The sequence below is a fragment of the Patagioenas fasciata genome, chromosome 6 (genome assembly GCF_037038585.1).
Source record: "Patagioenas fasciata isolate bPatFas1 chromosome 6, bPatFas1.hap1, whole genome shotgun sequence".
NCBI lineage: Eukaryota > Metazoa > Chordata > Aves > Columbiformes > Columbidae > Patagioenas > Patagioenas fasciata.
This window is the reverse complement of record NC_092525.1, coordinates 37,569,962-37,586,089: the sequence shown is the minus strand read 5'-3', so window position 1 is coordinate 37,586,089 and position 16,128 is coordinate 37,569,962. Positions and strand designations below refer to the sequence as shown.

General features: G+C 40.4%; 1 protein-coding gene and 1 long non-coding RNA gene across 10 annotated transcripts in view; one reads left to right on the top strand and one right to left on the bottom strand.

Moving 5' to 3' along the window:
• LOC139828319 (uncharacterized) overlaps positions 1-7,389 on the bottom strand; it is a 33,770-nt gene extending 26,381 nt beyond the window's left edge. For all 3 annotated transcript variants that reach the window (XR_011739819.1, XR_011739817.1, XR_011739818.1), the window contains exon 1: positions 7,284-7,389. This is a non-coding gene — a long non-coding RNA (uncharacterized lncRNA). The remainder of the gene's footprint in view (positions 1-7,283) is intronic.
• Positions 1-16,128, top strand: part of ST6GALNAC3 (ST6 N-acetylgalactosaminide alpha-2,6-sialyltransferase 3) — a 249,812-nt gene that overhangs the window by 24,653 nt on the left and 209,031 nt on the right. For 6 of the 7 annotated variants that reach the window (XR_011739815.1, XR_011739814.1, XR_011739811.1 and 3 more), the window contains exon 1: positions 6,413-6,696. The exons of the other annotated variant lie outside the window; for it this stretch is intronic. Coding sequence is in view for 1 of the 6 variants with exons in the window: in XM_065842273.2 (XP_065698345.1) it covers positions 6,679-6,696 (18 nt within the window). In the remaining 5 variants the exon portion in view is untranslated. Of the gene's footprint in view, positions 1-6,412; positions 6,697-16,128 lie in introns of those variants that run through there. 7 annotated transcript variants of the gene reach the window in all.

The following is a 16,128-nucleotide window of genomic DNA, read 5'->3' as shown; positions in this document are numbered from 1 at the left end:
AAGAACTCTAAAACCTGAGACTAGGATTAGGAAAAAATCCTTTGGTTTTCTCTTGCCATTGCACTGGTTTTAATTAGGTATAGAAAGTTCTGATGTGTAAGGCAAATCTGTCTTCAGGATCTTGTTTTCTGGACCCCAGCCACGTGCAGCCTCTGTCCTGGACTACCCTGGTTGTCATGCTACTCTCTCCGTCCCTTAAGAAGATGTGGGGCAGAGAACCTGTTGTCCCTGGTGGCACAGCAGGTTTCTCTGGCTTTCTGCTCATGGCAAGGCAGAGCCTGTTGAGCGGTGGCTGCTGCTGTCCCCACTCAGAGCCCCGTGGCTGCCAGCCGGAATGGGGGAAGACCTTCAGAACTCAGAGGATGCTGGCAGTGATGGGGTCTATGCAATAATTAAAAGGATAATGCATGAGACACTGGGTAGGCAAGGTGAGTGCCAGGGACTCTTTCGCCTGTTTTCTAGCCTGTGAAGTAGAGATGGGTTCGTGTCCTTCACAACCTCCCTGCTCCTAGGCAAAACCAGGATTCTCAAGTTCCTGTCTCACTACCAGAATACAGAGAGACTGATTTATTATTTTCCCTGGAGAACAATTCTTAATTTAAGACCAATATTAGGGCTTTGGGATTCAGAGTTTTGTGACAGTATGATGTGTAGCAGGATGTGGTTGAGCAAGGTGGCTCAGATTTGACAGCATGGGGGATGAGCCCCCCTAGATATGTTACATGACAGCAGTCAAAAAAACCCCAACACTTTTTCTTTTTTCCTTCCCCTTCAGAACAAAATTAATTCTACATTGCATTAAGCAAATCTGTCTTTACCACTGTGCTTTTGAGCTTTTCCTTTCAAGTGCAAAGAAACATTAGATAAAACCTTGGAAAGGGCTAGGGACAGGTTTTTGTCAAAAGACAGGCGGTTTGGATAATAGCAGAGCTTAGTGCATAAAACCAGTAGCTGACTGGATCTTTGGAGGAAGCACGGCAGGGGACGGTCTCTGCTTCTGCAGTTCAGGAGACGGTATTCTCCTAAATTGAAATGCTGGATTGAAAATTTCTATTCCAATTTAGAGTCTTCAGTACTGTGATTGAAGTCATTGCTTTTCCTAAGCTCCTTTTATGTGAACAGCTGTATTCTCAAAGATAAAATCTCATTAGCGAGCAAGTTGACATGGACATATCTAAGTGTGAAATAGCATTAATGCTTTTGTAATGTTAGAATTCTATGTTATAAAAACAGTGGGAATGTAAAGGTACTGATAGTAGGAGTAAAGAATGTAAAACCAAGTATGTCCTTGGCTGCAGAACTTGGAAGAAATTCCTATCAACCAACCATATTCTCTAGTCAGCAACATTACCTTTAAATGTCAGTACATTTTCAAACACATCATTTAGCTTTTAAATGCCCTTCACGATATTATTGATGGATTTTCTTCTCCTGGAGACTGCAGTAAGCTATACATTTGTTTAACTTTGTTTTTTATACAGGCAAAACAGCTGGTGGCCTAAGTGGACACAGAATTCTTCAGAGTTGCTTAGTCTGTTTTAATTAGAGGAAAGCTGTCTGGGAAGATACACAGTGTTCTTCTCTGAGCAGGTTTGGGTGGGATGTTTTGGCATGTGGTGGTGGTGTGTGTTTGTTTGTTTTCACCCCTGCATTTTAAATTCTATTTGAATTCCATTTTTTTTTTTCTGTTAAAACAAATTTACAAGTAAGATATAACATGCACTGTTTCATTAATATTAAATAGAACAATCAGTGTAAAATGATTACTGTGTAATAAGCAACTCTGAAGGCAGAAACCCGAAGTTCTCAGATGAGTTTGGATTGAAAATAACATGACAATATTCTGAAAAAGTTACTGATTTTCAGGGTTTGCTTTGTTCTACTCCCAGGAACTTCTACAGACCTTTGCATTTTAATCTCTGAGTATCCATGCATTTAAAAATAGTAGGTTTTTATTTTCTTTCAAATAGTAAATATTTATTGACAACATTGTGTGCTTTCTGTAAAAGACATATACTAAAGATATAGGATAGACTATATCCTTTATTTCACATAGATATAAAATAGCTTAGCATTTACCTTATTGAAACATTTGTTTTGTGTTAGAGAATAAAGGTGTTTTGTTTTTTTTCCCTAAAGCGTTAGGCCTGGGCAACACTTCATTTTTTTATTTTTTAATTGATGATTTTTTAAAATTAATGTTAAGTTGATAGAAACTCAAGAGACACAGAATTCAGTATGTTTGTAGGTGTGTATTAGAAAGTGGCTGGGGGGAACTCATGAACGTGCAAGGTCTGAAAGTGCTGTGTGCTTATGCTGAATTGTTACCATGACACTGAATAATAGTGAGGTGATGAGCTGAATTTCTAATAGCATTAATGGTGCCGAGCAACCCTCATCTCCTGCTGGTAAAACATGCAGAAGTATTCCACAACTGAAGGTTTGTTTGGTTTTGTTTTAAATGCTGCATAGTTGTCCTGCAGCTGAGTAAGGGACAATCAAATTGTGCTGAGGAAGAACCTGAGTAGAGCAATATGTACTTCTGATTTAGCTTGTGTATGTGGCATACTTATTTTAAGCTGTAAGGGTTTTTCTGACAGGTAAAGGTAGAATTCAGACTGTATCAAGCCTCATGTGTTCTCAGCTTCTGGACTCCAGATGGAGTGTAGCAGGAGTTCAGCTCTGACATGAAGCACACTGGCTTTATGCAGCCTTTTTTCTTACCTGACAAGTCAGGTTTAAATTAAAATTACGTGTAACATTTGGATAACCCGATAAGATTTCCTGTTTAAATCATAGCCTGCTGTTTTTCTATCCTCTCATCTTCTACTTTTGTCATGCCATTGGGCTGACAAGTAGGTTATATTGCTTACATCTAATGGTGAGTTACATTAGGTAAGGAAAAATTGATACAGAAGGTTGGGAAGATGAGTTGACTGGATAACAGTAGCGCGAATCTGTTACTTCCCCACTGACTTGGGCTGCACCTGAAGGGTGAGAAATGCCATCTTGTCCCATCCCTTGTCAAATGACAAAAGTTTATAGTGGCAGCGAGTACAAAAATACTTTCTTCCTTTTTTGGCACGTTTTCACTAGATACGACAGCATCTGGTTTCAGCAGTTAGTGAGAGGATGGTGGTTTTCAGACTTTCTCTAATCAGGCACTTTTAAAATACAGAATATGGGACTAGCCAATTAACTTAAAGTCTGTTACCCTTTTGTGGGCTTTTGGCTTTGGAGTTCTCATCATAGGTGAAAGTACAGCTTCATCAGCTGCGTGATGTCCATTCTCCCAACAAACCCACCAAGCAGTACGCATGGCACAGCCTAGCCCAGCGGAACCAGCCATATCAGCAGTACAGAGAAACTCTTCCTTGCATGCTGGTACTGTGCAGCTGTATTAATCCTTGCAAATTAAGGTTTCATCAGCCTTCTCCACGAAGGGTTATGACAGAACTAGTTTTTAAGATCTAGAATTGAAGAGAGTTGCTGCCCAAACCACCATGTTTTCCCTGAAGATGCATCTCTGTAGGAATGTATTGGCAGGGTTTGAACTAGATGGCAAATATGGAAGATCTCTGTCTTCAGAGCTAGGAGTGACTTTGTGTGGCCTGTCACAATGACTCAGACTTGAAGGGCAGCTTCATACTGCCTTTGATATCCCTACCAGGCAACAAAAACTGTGTTTATTTTGGATGCAAAGTTGTATGCACGGTTGAAATTTGAGTGAGCCATGTTTGACCTAAAGCACAAAAGCATTTTAAGTTCAAGTAAAACATTTCATGAGGCTTATGGAAAAGGTGTGCTTGCAACGTTTGTTTGCTTTTATCATTTAGTGGATGCATTTCTTCATGTTGTTTCTCTGAGGTGAGATTAGCTCAGCCTAAGGCTGGGCTTTCTGTTGCTGTTTATGGTGACTTCAGCTAGAGTCACACCTTCAGTTCTTTTCCCCAGGAGCAAATAAAGTGGAATATCATATCCTTCTTTAGAGAAGAGTGTGTATTTGTCTGAGAGGCATGGCTTTAGGTTTTCTCCTCTCTAAGTTAAAGAAGAAAAGATTCAAACTTTGCCTGCATTTCCAAAGAACAAAGACAGAGTTTCCCATGGCTCACTTAGAAGCACCAGCAGAGCATTGTCTACAACAGCAGCAGCTGCTGGAGGGTCCTGCTGGCTGCGAATGGCCCAGAGGAGCTGTGGGACCCTCTGCACACTGTGAGCAACTCGTGGGCACTTAGAGCGCTTCTAGCATTCCAGAAAATGTATTTGCCTGTATTTCACTAAACTGAGAAGATTTGGAGGGGCTGTAGCTGCCTCTTGGACAAACTAAGAAATTACTTTTGTTATGCCCCTAAAAAGGTGTCATAAAGCAGCCCAGCAGGTAGGTGAATAGGAGGTGGTTGGATTGTGTGTGAAGGAGGGAAGGATGGCTGTTGCTGGGGTGAAGTGATAATGAAGTATTGTTAAGACAAATATCCATTTAAAAACGTCTAAGATTTTGCCTGATGTAGTCTATAGAATCAAAGCATGTCAGAGAAGTGCTTAAAACAAGACACCCACATCCTTGCCTTTCCTTAAGGCGTATAATTCACTGGAAGTCCTCGAATACTTTGGACATATTGAAATGATTGACCTTTTCAGGACAGTTTCTCTCCAAGTTTCATTCCTTTTGTTCTTTACAGTGTTGGTAAGGCGGGGGTGGGAAGGGGATGGAATATTTTTCGTTTGTCTCAGATGGCAACTTTTCCCATACCACACAGAAGGAATAGTTTCAGTCCCAGAAAAACTACATATTTGACTGCTGGGGGGAAAAAACAGGCAATTTTTTTAGTAAGAAAAAAGAATAGTTTGTGTATTTTATTAATTAAAACCGGAGTTTTGTTTCGTAACTCCTTATGAACAACTAGTCCTTAGAGAGGCATAAACTGCAACCCAGAATGCTATAATGCTGATTGGTGGTAGCTTCTAATAAAAAAAGACTATAGGTTCCTTCCTCACAAGCTTCTTCCACTGATTCATTGTTTAGGTATTTCCTTATGTTAGACAACTCATAGTTAGAAACTTCAATAAGTTTTTTTTTTTTTTTTCATTATTTTCCCCAACAACACCACAATTTTCAGCTCAAGAGCTTTGGCTTGTGGCTGTAGTTGAGCAGAGAGGTGGATTTCCAGTGCTGAGGAGGTGCTGAGGAGTTTGCAGGACCTGTGTAAAACTGCAGCGATCCGGAGGGGTGGTGCAAAGGCCAAACACAAATTTGCATCTTCTTCAGAAATGCACAGGAAGGCAGCCAAGGAGTGTGAGCTGGAGAGAGCCCCTCCAGTCCCTTTCTGTTCTTCTCTTGGGGGTGACTGGCCCCTGCATAGAAGTGGGGACAGCTAATTCCTTTAGTTTCAACTCAGTATCTTGAGGGATTGCATCTGGACAGGAGAGGCTTGCCAGGCAGGGAACAGTATTAGTTATTAAATGTGCAGCACAGCACTAACCCTTTCTGGATTCCACATATTAAGGAGACCTGTGGTCAGCAGTTTCATAACATTAACTAGAGTGTATTGGCTGCATATAAACAGGTACCCTGAGTTGCCGCAGAGAGGATGAAGACATCCACTACAAGGAATTTATTAAGGGAGAGGGAGAGCTTTGGTGTGTATTAAAGCAGCAGGAGTGAGGCAATGTAGCACACAAGGAACACAGGGAAGGTGCCAAGTACAGAAAATGCAAAGGGTTCCAAGATGTAGTAATGAGAAGTACTGGGAAAACGTAAAAGGTGGAGAAGGAGACCGAAGGAGAAGTAACAAATATGAAGTGAAACCTTTATAATACATAGACCATGATGTGCAAGAGAAGAATTTGAATTTAATAAGATGTGAAGTGGAAGATCTCTTAAACAGATGAATGTATTAATCTGTAGCTAATCCCACCATAGTGTTGGAAAGCCCAAAGAAAGTTCATAGACCCTTTATCAGACTTGCACAAATACTAAAAACCCCACCAGCCCACAGTTTCCATTCCCTGTGATGCATGCCAGCCCATTACACAAAAAGGCAGGCGCAGCACAGTCCAAGCACCTCTGGTGGGATATTTGTGTTGGCTGCTGCTAATGATTAGGTCTCATAGGGAAGCAGTTGCAGCCTTCAGACAAAGAGAAGAGGGCTGTACAATGAAAAGGGCTGGACATAAAGCAATACTTCGCACTAACAAGCAGCATAAGGATTTTTAGAGCCCAAATAAGAGTTTGGACTTTCCTGACCAACCGGCAGCAACGGTCTCCTGAGAACATTTAGAGAGTTGCACAGGGATTAATTATAAACATGCAGCTCCGTTTGCGACCATCGCGAAACATCTGCAAGGTATACGTTGCCGTTTGTACGTATAGTATTGCGTGAGAGCGTCCCGGAGCCTACAAAAATACACGCTGGAGCCATGAATCAAACGGGGTCATGTGACGGAGGGGAGGTACTGGGCTGGCTCCCAGCCAGTGGCAGGAGCTGATGGGTGGAACGAAAGGGGCATAAAAAGACTAATATGACTAACGGATCCTGGATGCGTGGTACCCTTATTTGGATCTACAGGAATGTAAGCTCTAGCAGTGCTGCAGCTCTGCCAGCCTTTTGCCTGACACTGGAGCTGCTGCTCACAAAGTAGAATCCTGCTGCTCTGTGGTAGGAAGGATAGAGAAAGAACATGGCCTGCATTTTGAAGGTAAATCGCTATCTGTTGCTTGAATGCATTGTTAGAGAGCCCCTTGCTGCTCAGAGGCATGGATTCGGTATGGTCCTATTGCATCTTCATTGTCGTTGAATAGTGGCTTTGTTTGGCAAATGAATATGTAGAGATTCTGCAATGTACAGCTGTGCTCTGCTTCCCTCTGCCATTCTTTTCCTCTTTCCCTGCATTGTCAGAACCGCGAGCTATCGGCTAGCGGGAAGGGAACTGTGTAGGGAATAACAGGAGGGGGGTGAGGGGCTCTGGTTTGTCTCAGCTGACTTTGAGCTGAATTCCTTCAGGAGCAATAGCTTTCGGGCAACAGACCCTCAGTACAAAGGGCAAAACAGGGGAAGTTATTTTCTTTATCTGGCTGTGCAGCATTTACTGCTTTTAAAGCAAAGGTTGCAGATGTACACAGCTGTCCCAGTTGCTCCTTAAGCACACATTCCTCTGCTGAATTTACCTAAGATACACATGCTCACACAATTATACTTAATATTTAATTACATCTGCTAATTAAGCAACCTATTTGATAGAAGGTTTTTCCCCCTTCTCGCCAGTAAATATAAGCGCAAACTTACCATGTGATCATAGGCTTTCTCCAGCCTGCTTTCCTCATTGAGATAAAAGTATTTGCAGCCAGCATGTCATGGAGGTGAGGGAGCATCACTAGCACCAAGTATTGAATGAAAGGGGAGGAGGCGGAAGTGCGGGCAGTTGGAAACAAGCGGCGTTTGTCTCCTCACAGTGTTGTCACTCACAGGGAGTCACTCTCCTGTGCCTGGCTGGAAAGTGGTTTGTTTCAGATTCATTTGCTATCTGCCTTGCTCCTTTCTGTGTATATTTTGAATACATTTGCACTCTGTTCCTTTCAGTAAACAGAACTGATCTGTGAATGCTTTGTTATTTTCAGTCTGATCTACTAACAAAGGGTTGATTATGCCAAACTTTGGGATTGCCTCTCATAGCAGTTGCCTTCAGCATAGCAGCAAAACAGATAAATCACAAAGCTTTGAAACAGTCTTCAAATAATAAATGTTTCTGTGTCTCCTTGAATCCAGTTTTTATTACTTTTTTTTTGCTGCACTGTTTTCCCCTTTCATTCATTCCCTACTAGTGGGTCTATGGTACGTGGATTTTATTTATTCATTTTTTTAGTTTTCTTTCATGAGCATGTAGGTTGTGGCAGCCCATATTAATAAATATGGCAAAGTCTGCCTCAAGTGCAGAAATTTCCTTGGGCTAGCAGGTTCTGCTCAGAAATAGCTAGTAACAAACTCCTTTAAACAGAGAGCGCTGATGCAATTGGAAGTTGTGGCTTGGGATGCGAAGGTATGAGCTCTGTGAATGAAGCCTGGCTTCACAAAGACAAGCACTCGTTTTTAAACACTCCCTGAACAACACAGCTTTGATCTTTTTACATTTTCTGGCTATGCGGAGAGATCATATGCAAAATCTTCCCTCTGGCCCTAACAGTTAAATAAGAATGTCCTTTTACAAGAGAACTTCGGTGTCTCTTTTGCCCTCCCAGTCATTTCCTCTGCACAGTTTGGTGACACAGCCTGCCACAAGCATGACTTCTGCAGGGTCTTCCTTTTAGTGTTTGAATTATAGCACAATAAACACCTTCCCTTTGCTCAGGCCTGGAGCTCCATTTGGTTGTAACTCTGATTAAATCACTAGATAAATTGGTATTCCTTGACTTCAGCCCTTTGCCAGCTTAATTCTTAATCTTGTTAATACAAGCAGGTGCAAGGATAGAAAGTGAAACAGATAAGTGAAGGTTAGCTTTGCCATAAGGCAGGCTGGACTTTCTCAGACAGATGTCCCATAGGAGTAATTTAAATGTCTAGATCAAGATACTTAACGGTGTATAAGTTTTTAATGTAATGCCTATAGGTACTCCTCAAGCTTTTACAAGACAAAGAAATTCAAAATAATATGTATATTTTGATGTAACACCAGACTAATTCCTCCCTGAAAATACAAAAAAAAGCTACACCCTCCTCCTTTCTCTCAGGTTTGTTCTGACTCCCTCATTTATTCAGTTAGTAGCCTGTGTGGAAACATATAAAATCAATCAATCTGTGCTATAGGTATAGATTTTTAAATAGGTGGTGGCACAGGGAATGGGGAGCCAGACCAATTATGTGTCCTTGCCACTTCAGCCCGGAGTGCCTCTCTGACACTTCCTTCTGATTGCACTGCCTCCATTCCTAGATTCATTTTTTTTCCCCCCTTCTCAATCATTCCACGTTCTCTCACCAAGATGTTGAGACTTTTTGAATGTTGGAGTTCTGTATGTTTAATAGAAATGAAGTTGGATAGATGTGTCTGTAAAGTGCAAAGAACAGAGGTGGCTATTAATTACTAACTGGAGTTACAGTGGTTAAGAGCATGTTACAAAAAGTGTATAACGTGTAGATACCAAGACCTCCTTTCCCTATAACTACTGTGCAAAATAATCTCTGTGTGTAGCTCTTGTAGTTTGTAAGACTGGTGGGGCTGTCACTGATAGTGGCTCCAGAAACTTTGTCTGCAATTGGTAGCAGGACACTCTTGTTAAAACCAGTGAAACTCTTTTCTGATAAATTCCTCCTTCTGTTGAGGAAAGAGGCGAGTTCTAAGATGCAGGATGTGTTTTTATATTTTCCATAATGTCTTTAAAAATCCTGGCAAATAGCTGAGTGAGGCGTAGGCATTCCTTGGAAGCAAACAGTTGATTTTGTGCTTGTTACTATGGTAGCTACATGTCACCTTGCTGATTACTAGATTAACAGAGTGATTAATATTTATGTAGTCCTTAAAGACGCTGAGCTCCCTAACCTCCACTGTATTAGCCACTGACCCTTTAAAATGATGACAGATTTTATTCAATAAGTTACTTCAAAGAAATGCTAGTTTTTGCAGAATTGAAAAATGGTGGTTCATTGTACCTGTCATCTTACAATAAATATAGGAGAAATGATAATGATACTCTGTAAAATGTTTATATCCCTCATCGAGGACCGGACCACGATATTTTAAAGCAAATGGAATGGGTAATATAGTTCACACACACTGAACTTGGCAGAGGATAATGCCTTCCGCCATTTACAAACTCTTCTTTTTAAATGGAGGTTTCAAAGAAGACGATGAAAGTGGATTATGTTGTCAGCATAGTACAATTTCAACCATGTCAGCTCAGTGTGGTGGAATTTAATTTAAAAAGTCCATGTGTGATGGGCCCATACAGTGAGGACTGAGCTTGAAATCTAGAAAGAGGTCTCTTTCTGTTTTGTGTGCTGTGTGTTTACTGTGCAGTGCACAAGGAAGATTTCATGTGCCTATAGGCTGGATGTGGCCACCTACCAGCAGAGATCACAAATGAGTTGGAAGCTTCAGTGGAATTCTCTGGTCTAAACAGTATTTGTATAACGTGACACAACACTTTTCGTTACCACAGTTGATTCTGAGTTCTTGCAAAGTAAGCAGGTGGCAAACTAAAACCCGTAGTTGCTTTAATATTTTTATCTAATCCAATGATAAAAAGAACTGTTTTGCAACAAGTAACTTACAGCTTTCAGCCAAACAAAACCCTTTGGCACATGTTTGTAACAATTTTCTGCTAGATGGTGTTAAAGCTGATGGTACCTACGTGTTCACCTATGGTGGTTTTTGCATGTTTTCTCTTCGTGGTTATTCCAGCTGGTTTAATTAAATCCACAGGCTGCATTTTCCCCTCAGTTCACATGGAAAGCTGTATTTGGCAGGAATTTTCTTTGAGGATTTTCTGAGCGTTCAATGGCCTGCATCTGATCGGGGTGTTCGAACATGGCAGTAATACAGATAACATTCCTATCTGCAGGCATATGCTCCATCTGTACTTTTGAGACTCAAATAGCAAAGCTGATCTCATTCTATCAGATTTTCCACCCTAGCAAGTAGCTTTTTAGAGGGGAAAGGCAGAAGGTCTACAAGGATCTGGTCCTGGTGTTTGGACTCTTGTCATTTTGAATATTTAATAATTAATTCGATTTTTTTTGTTTTTGACCCTTATGTGCATGATGAAGATTGTAGATCTTTCCTCCCAAGTTTCTAACATAATCAGAAGCACATTCTTTGTTTCACCTCTGCTCTGTTTTGCAGGGTAGGTTTTGTGTTTCACCGTAATTCCATTTGCTGGGAGGGATTTTCAGGATGTGGGGCCTCCCATGGAGATGACCTCTGTGTCCTGCTTGTATCAGGTCCAAGATAATTCACATCCTCCCTCGACTGTTAAATTGACTGCAGCGATGTTTATGCATGGCATCCATCCGTTTTCCTACGCTGAGAGTTGTACTTGGATCCCGTTTGATTCTCATGCTGTGCTCTTTCCCCTGACATGGCAGGAGTTGGAGAGATGCTTCTCATGGGAGGGTCCCCTGATGGCTCATTTCCCAGCAACATATGAATTTGCTACAGGTTCCCTGTCACGTGAGCTTTCTTCTCAGCTTGTCTTAACCTGACAATCAACAGTTCTATAGGCTGTGGTATTTCTGTTGTGACTGGGATCATTCCAAGGGGTGTATGGTTATATCTTTATGGATGGAAATTGTAAATACACAAAGGTACCCCTTATAAGCTATGCACAAAAGAGCTGCAAAATAACAGGGGGTTGCAACAAGGAGTTACAGAGAAAAATCAGGATTTCTGAGGCACTAACCAGGTTTCTTGTTGGATTGCTCCGTCCTTATTTGCTACGGCTGATTTCCTCTCCGCCCCACCAAACAAAACTAGCAAGACTCCATAGTTAATTCTTTCTGATGTTCCTTCTACATTGGACATTTCTATTTTAAATTCATTTATTAAAATGATTCTGTTTCTAACTAAAAGACAGCTTGTTGTTATTGTTGTTTTGTTGCTCTGCATTGTTTACCTCTAAATTGCTCCAAAGTGAATGAAGTTGTGCTAATGAATCCAGCAATGTGCTGGGCTAGGATTTGCTGTATCATGGCCCAGTGGTGCTTGATTACTGTGTAAGATTTTATGGAGTGTAGTACATAGAATTTTGTAATATGTTTTTTATTGTGTTGCCTTCTTGAAAATTTAAGGAAAATTAAATTCTAAGAAGTACAAAACCACTTTTTATTTTCACTTGCAATGATCTCAAACTAATTATACTTTCAAGATAATATATTAACCCCCTCCCAAGGAGAAGGAGATGGCAGCCTGGTCCTACAAGAGACTTGCTTTGGTTGTATGAATTTGATTTTGATGCCCATGTAGCTAAACCAAGACAATCTCCGGTGTAAGCGTACTTAAATTGGTTTAAAACTGGAGTTTCTGGTCTGAATTCATTAGAGGTGTGAAAACTAAAGCTGCAAAATCAGCATGAAATTAGGTCTTGTCTCGCACTTAGAGTTTTGCATTTAAGTAGTTATGTTATAAAGCAGTAATGGGAGAAAGGCTATTGTGTTGCAGTTCATCTTTAAGGAATGAAGCATGTGTTCTCCAGATGTTTTTGGGTTCTCCCCGACCCGGGATACTCAATTGTTGTGTGTGTTATCATGGCTATGGAATTGCGTATTAAAGGTAGAGCAGTCTTCTCAAAATTCAGCCTCTTTGTAGACATGTTCGTGAGCTTCAGTGGTTTAGGTCTTGTTTATTTTTTAAATTTTCATTTTGACAAGTCACGAATGCCAGGTAACTTGTCATGTCCTAGTATGGCATAAATCATCATAGGAAGCAGCAAATTCTTCTACGTTGATGTAACATATCAAAATTCTTGAAATATAGGACAGATGTGCTCTTGTTTCTAGTGAGATGTAGCCAAAAGGAAAACAGCCTTTGTCACAGTAGCTAAACACTTGTTACTAATGGGGTCTAAAATGCAGCTTAAAAGATCCTGATTTTGGTTTTATTCTTTAGGTTTTAGTGAAAACTCTCACACCACCTCCTCAGTGACTTTGAAAAGGTAGAGCTTTCAGTGGTTTTTCTGTTCCCTTGCCATGGTTCATACCAGCAGTATCTGTGCGCCTTCTACAAGTGTAGTCTTGGACATGGTGCTCTGTCTGGGGTTTGCTCTTTCCTTTTCTAAAGGAAGCAATATTTATGCAGTAGGTTTACCTTTTTTAAGACATATTTTTTGTGTGTGTGTGGCTTAAGGGAGGGGAAAAAAAGTTTCCTTGTATTTGTTAAGAAAGATCAAATGCTCACACATGGAATGGAAGGTGAATTTCTGTATCTTCCTGATGATTATTAGATAAATATCATTGTTTTTTTTTTTTTTGCACCAATCTCCTCCTCAGAGCAGCTTTTGCCACAAAATAAAGAGCTATTTTGTGTGAGAAAAATGGAATTATTGATTGTAGGTCTACTTCAGACTTTTAGTCTGACTGTCAGGTATTATGGGCCTGGGGCACGCAGCCACTTGCAAATAAATGGCTGGCACCGGAGAGGATTGGAAATTCTGTGGGAAGCCCATGGAAGAGTGGGAGGCTTTGATTTGGCTACTACTGTTGGGTCCCTTAATTGCTCCAGAGAGGTGCTGATGTGTGGCAAGTCGGTTGACCCCAGGAACAAAGCCAGCCTATGAACCCAACTGGCAATTTATTTTGTGGTTGTTATCCATTACACTTTGCAGATACTTTCTTCCGCCTGTCAGTTGCTCTCCATCTGTGGTCTGATTCTTAGCAGTGTGAACGTATATAACGAAGAGGTGGAAGTATTGCTGGTATTCAAGACCTCTCTGAGAGCTCTTTCCAGGAGTAGGGAAGAATTGATCTTTATGGAGATCCGTAAACAAGGTGGGTAAAGGCAGCTTGATTTATTGGATGTATTCTCAATAAATAAGGCAAAACTCTACCTTGGGCCCTGTCATCTCTTAAGGCTGAGGGAGTATTTGTGTCACCGTTGTCAGCATCCAGTGCTTGTGTGGGATGAATTTGCTATTCCTGCTGGAGGAAAAACTGCATCTGCTGCGTCTTGTGTGGTAGTGGTTGTAAATAACCCATGCACTGCTGAGATAGGAAAGACCAGTGCTGTTCTAGTGGGTTCACTGGTTTCTGCAGAATGGGGACTTGGGCTGGAAAAGGACAATGTGTGATTGTACTGTATGTTGTGTCCCTGAGTCTAAGAACAGAATAAAACATGGCTGGATGAGATGTGAGTTGCTGTGTATCATCCCAGAAAATGTTAAAGATCACAGTGAATATTCTCTGGACTCCCCCCTGCCTTCAACACGCAGTGTTTATGTAAATATTGCCTTAACACTCTTACGAATATGACTTTGATAGTAGTGTCACGAATTATATCAACAAAGATATACTGGTGTATCCAATTTATATACATGGGCTTTGTATTTAAAATAATAAGTTATTTTGCTTTGGATCATTTCAGCAGAAGCACCTGGAGAACATGATAATTCTTGGTTGATATATTTGAAACTGGATAAAATACCATGCTGGATATTCTTTTTCATCTTTACTATTGAGAAAAACAAAGGTGAGGCAGGAACTGAAATGGAAGCGTCTGGGAGATGAAATCTTGTAAGTAACGCTGTTCAGGAGTAATGGCTCATGCTGTCCAAAGGCGGCCCTATTAAGCAGTTCTTGTATGTGTGTGTAGCATGTGTGATGTTTTAAAATTGAAGTGGGAGCACACACTTGCTAATAATTAAATGAAGCAGTAGCTTCTTATGAAGGGTACATTTTGCAGCAATTTGCATTAACAATAGGCAGTGGAATAGTAGCTTAGGCAGATAAGATACACATGTGGAGCAGCTGAATGTAATCAGAAAAACATGTTTATTTCATGGGAATAGATAGGAATTTGTACAGGAGAAATGCAGAATGAATTACTTATAGATCCTTTCTCTTGTAATGATGCATTCCTTGCATGTTGGCTTGGTGTAGATTAGGTAGCTTTTGTCTCTTTCTAAGATTTTTTTTTCCTTAATATAATCTCACTACTAGCATAAGTTTGCCAGGTCTTTGCCAAAGGGAATGCCCTTCCGAACATGTAACATGAGACATCATTCCATGAGTTTTGGTGTTTAAATAGGAAAAGCCAGAAACCAAATACCACTTTTTTTGTTAATCATCAGTTTCTAGTTTCTTCCAAATCTGTTGTTTATTCATAATTTCCTTCCTGGGATGATCTTACATCTAAGATATAACAATTTCAGTGATTTCAATGCGTATATCAAAAGAACTAATAAACACATATTATTACAAACCCATTGAGGCCAGTAGAACACCACCCGATATGCTTTGACTAATTATGATGTTATTTTACAGAAGACTATGAAATTATGTGCTTGTGGTTTATGTACGTGCTCCTCTGGATTCCTGAGATCTGGCCCTTCTTCAGGAGCACAAGCCACGTTTTTGGATTAATCCAAAAAACCTAGGAGCCTTTCATTTTTTGGATATGTTGCATTCTGCTGTGGGATGCAGTTACACCAGAATAAAGTTCCTATAGGATTTTTGGTTTTTTTCTGATTTGGCAAAGGAATAAAGATTTGAATTCCAAATTATGTGTCCACACTAGGTTCTATGTGATTATTAAAATTCATTATACAGGGTGTTTCAAAATATGGACCTAATTTAGCAGTATAGTGACCTCAAATTGGGTCCATCTATTTGAAACACCCTGTAGTTTTACTATGCTTCTCTAGCTTCGCCTTCTCAGCCACGTGAATAAGTTATTTACACGTTTATTTACAGCATGTCAGCTGATCTATTGTAATTTTCCTGTGTTTGCATTTGTCTGTGAAAAGCTAGTCAGGTAATAATTAACGGTTAACAGTGGGGAGCTTTCTATTAGTGCCTGTCTGTGGAGACAAAAAAAAGAAGCCTTTGCATTTGAAAAACCAGAATGGAGAATCAGACTGACTCATTCTCCTGTGGGATCCCTAGGAGCTGTGGAATGTATAATGTGGCGAAAAAATCTGGTTGAGGACATGTCTTTTGTAATTGGAATATAGGAGTTTTGCCAAAAGAGAAACTTTTGTAACTTGTTTCCATATGATTAATGAGAGAATTTCAGATACCTGCCTCTGCGTGTCTCTCTATCCATCTTCTATCTCTTTCTTTCGTTTCCTTCCATGCAGCGTAAAAAGATTTTTACAGAAAAATTAGTTTTACCCTACTAAATATTTTTGAGTAGGGAAATGGGAATAAAAAGGAGCCATTGAGCATTCCAAACAAGACAAAAGAAATGGCATCTTTAGGAACAGTGCTTGAACTGTATCCTTTACTGTGGATGTGCTCTCAGCCAGCACTGCCTGCTCTGTACCTGTTATTGAGACCTGGCAGTCTGTCTCTGCAGTTTGCAGCTCTTATTATGAAATGCAATTTGTACTATGTTTGTCCTTTGTGTTTGCTGCCACTTGTCCACTCACACCTCATTAAACTAGTTGAGGGTATCTTAGTGGTTTTACCAGGTCACTTCAGATGAAACTGG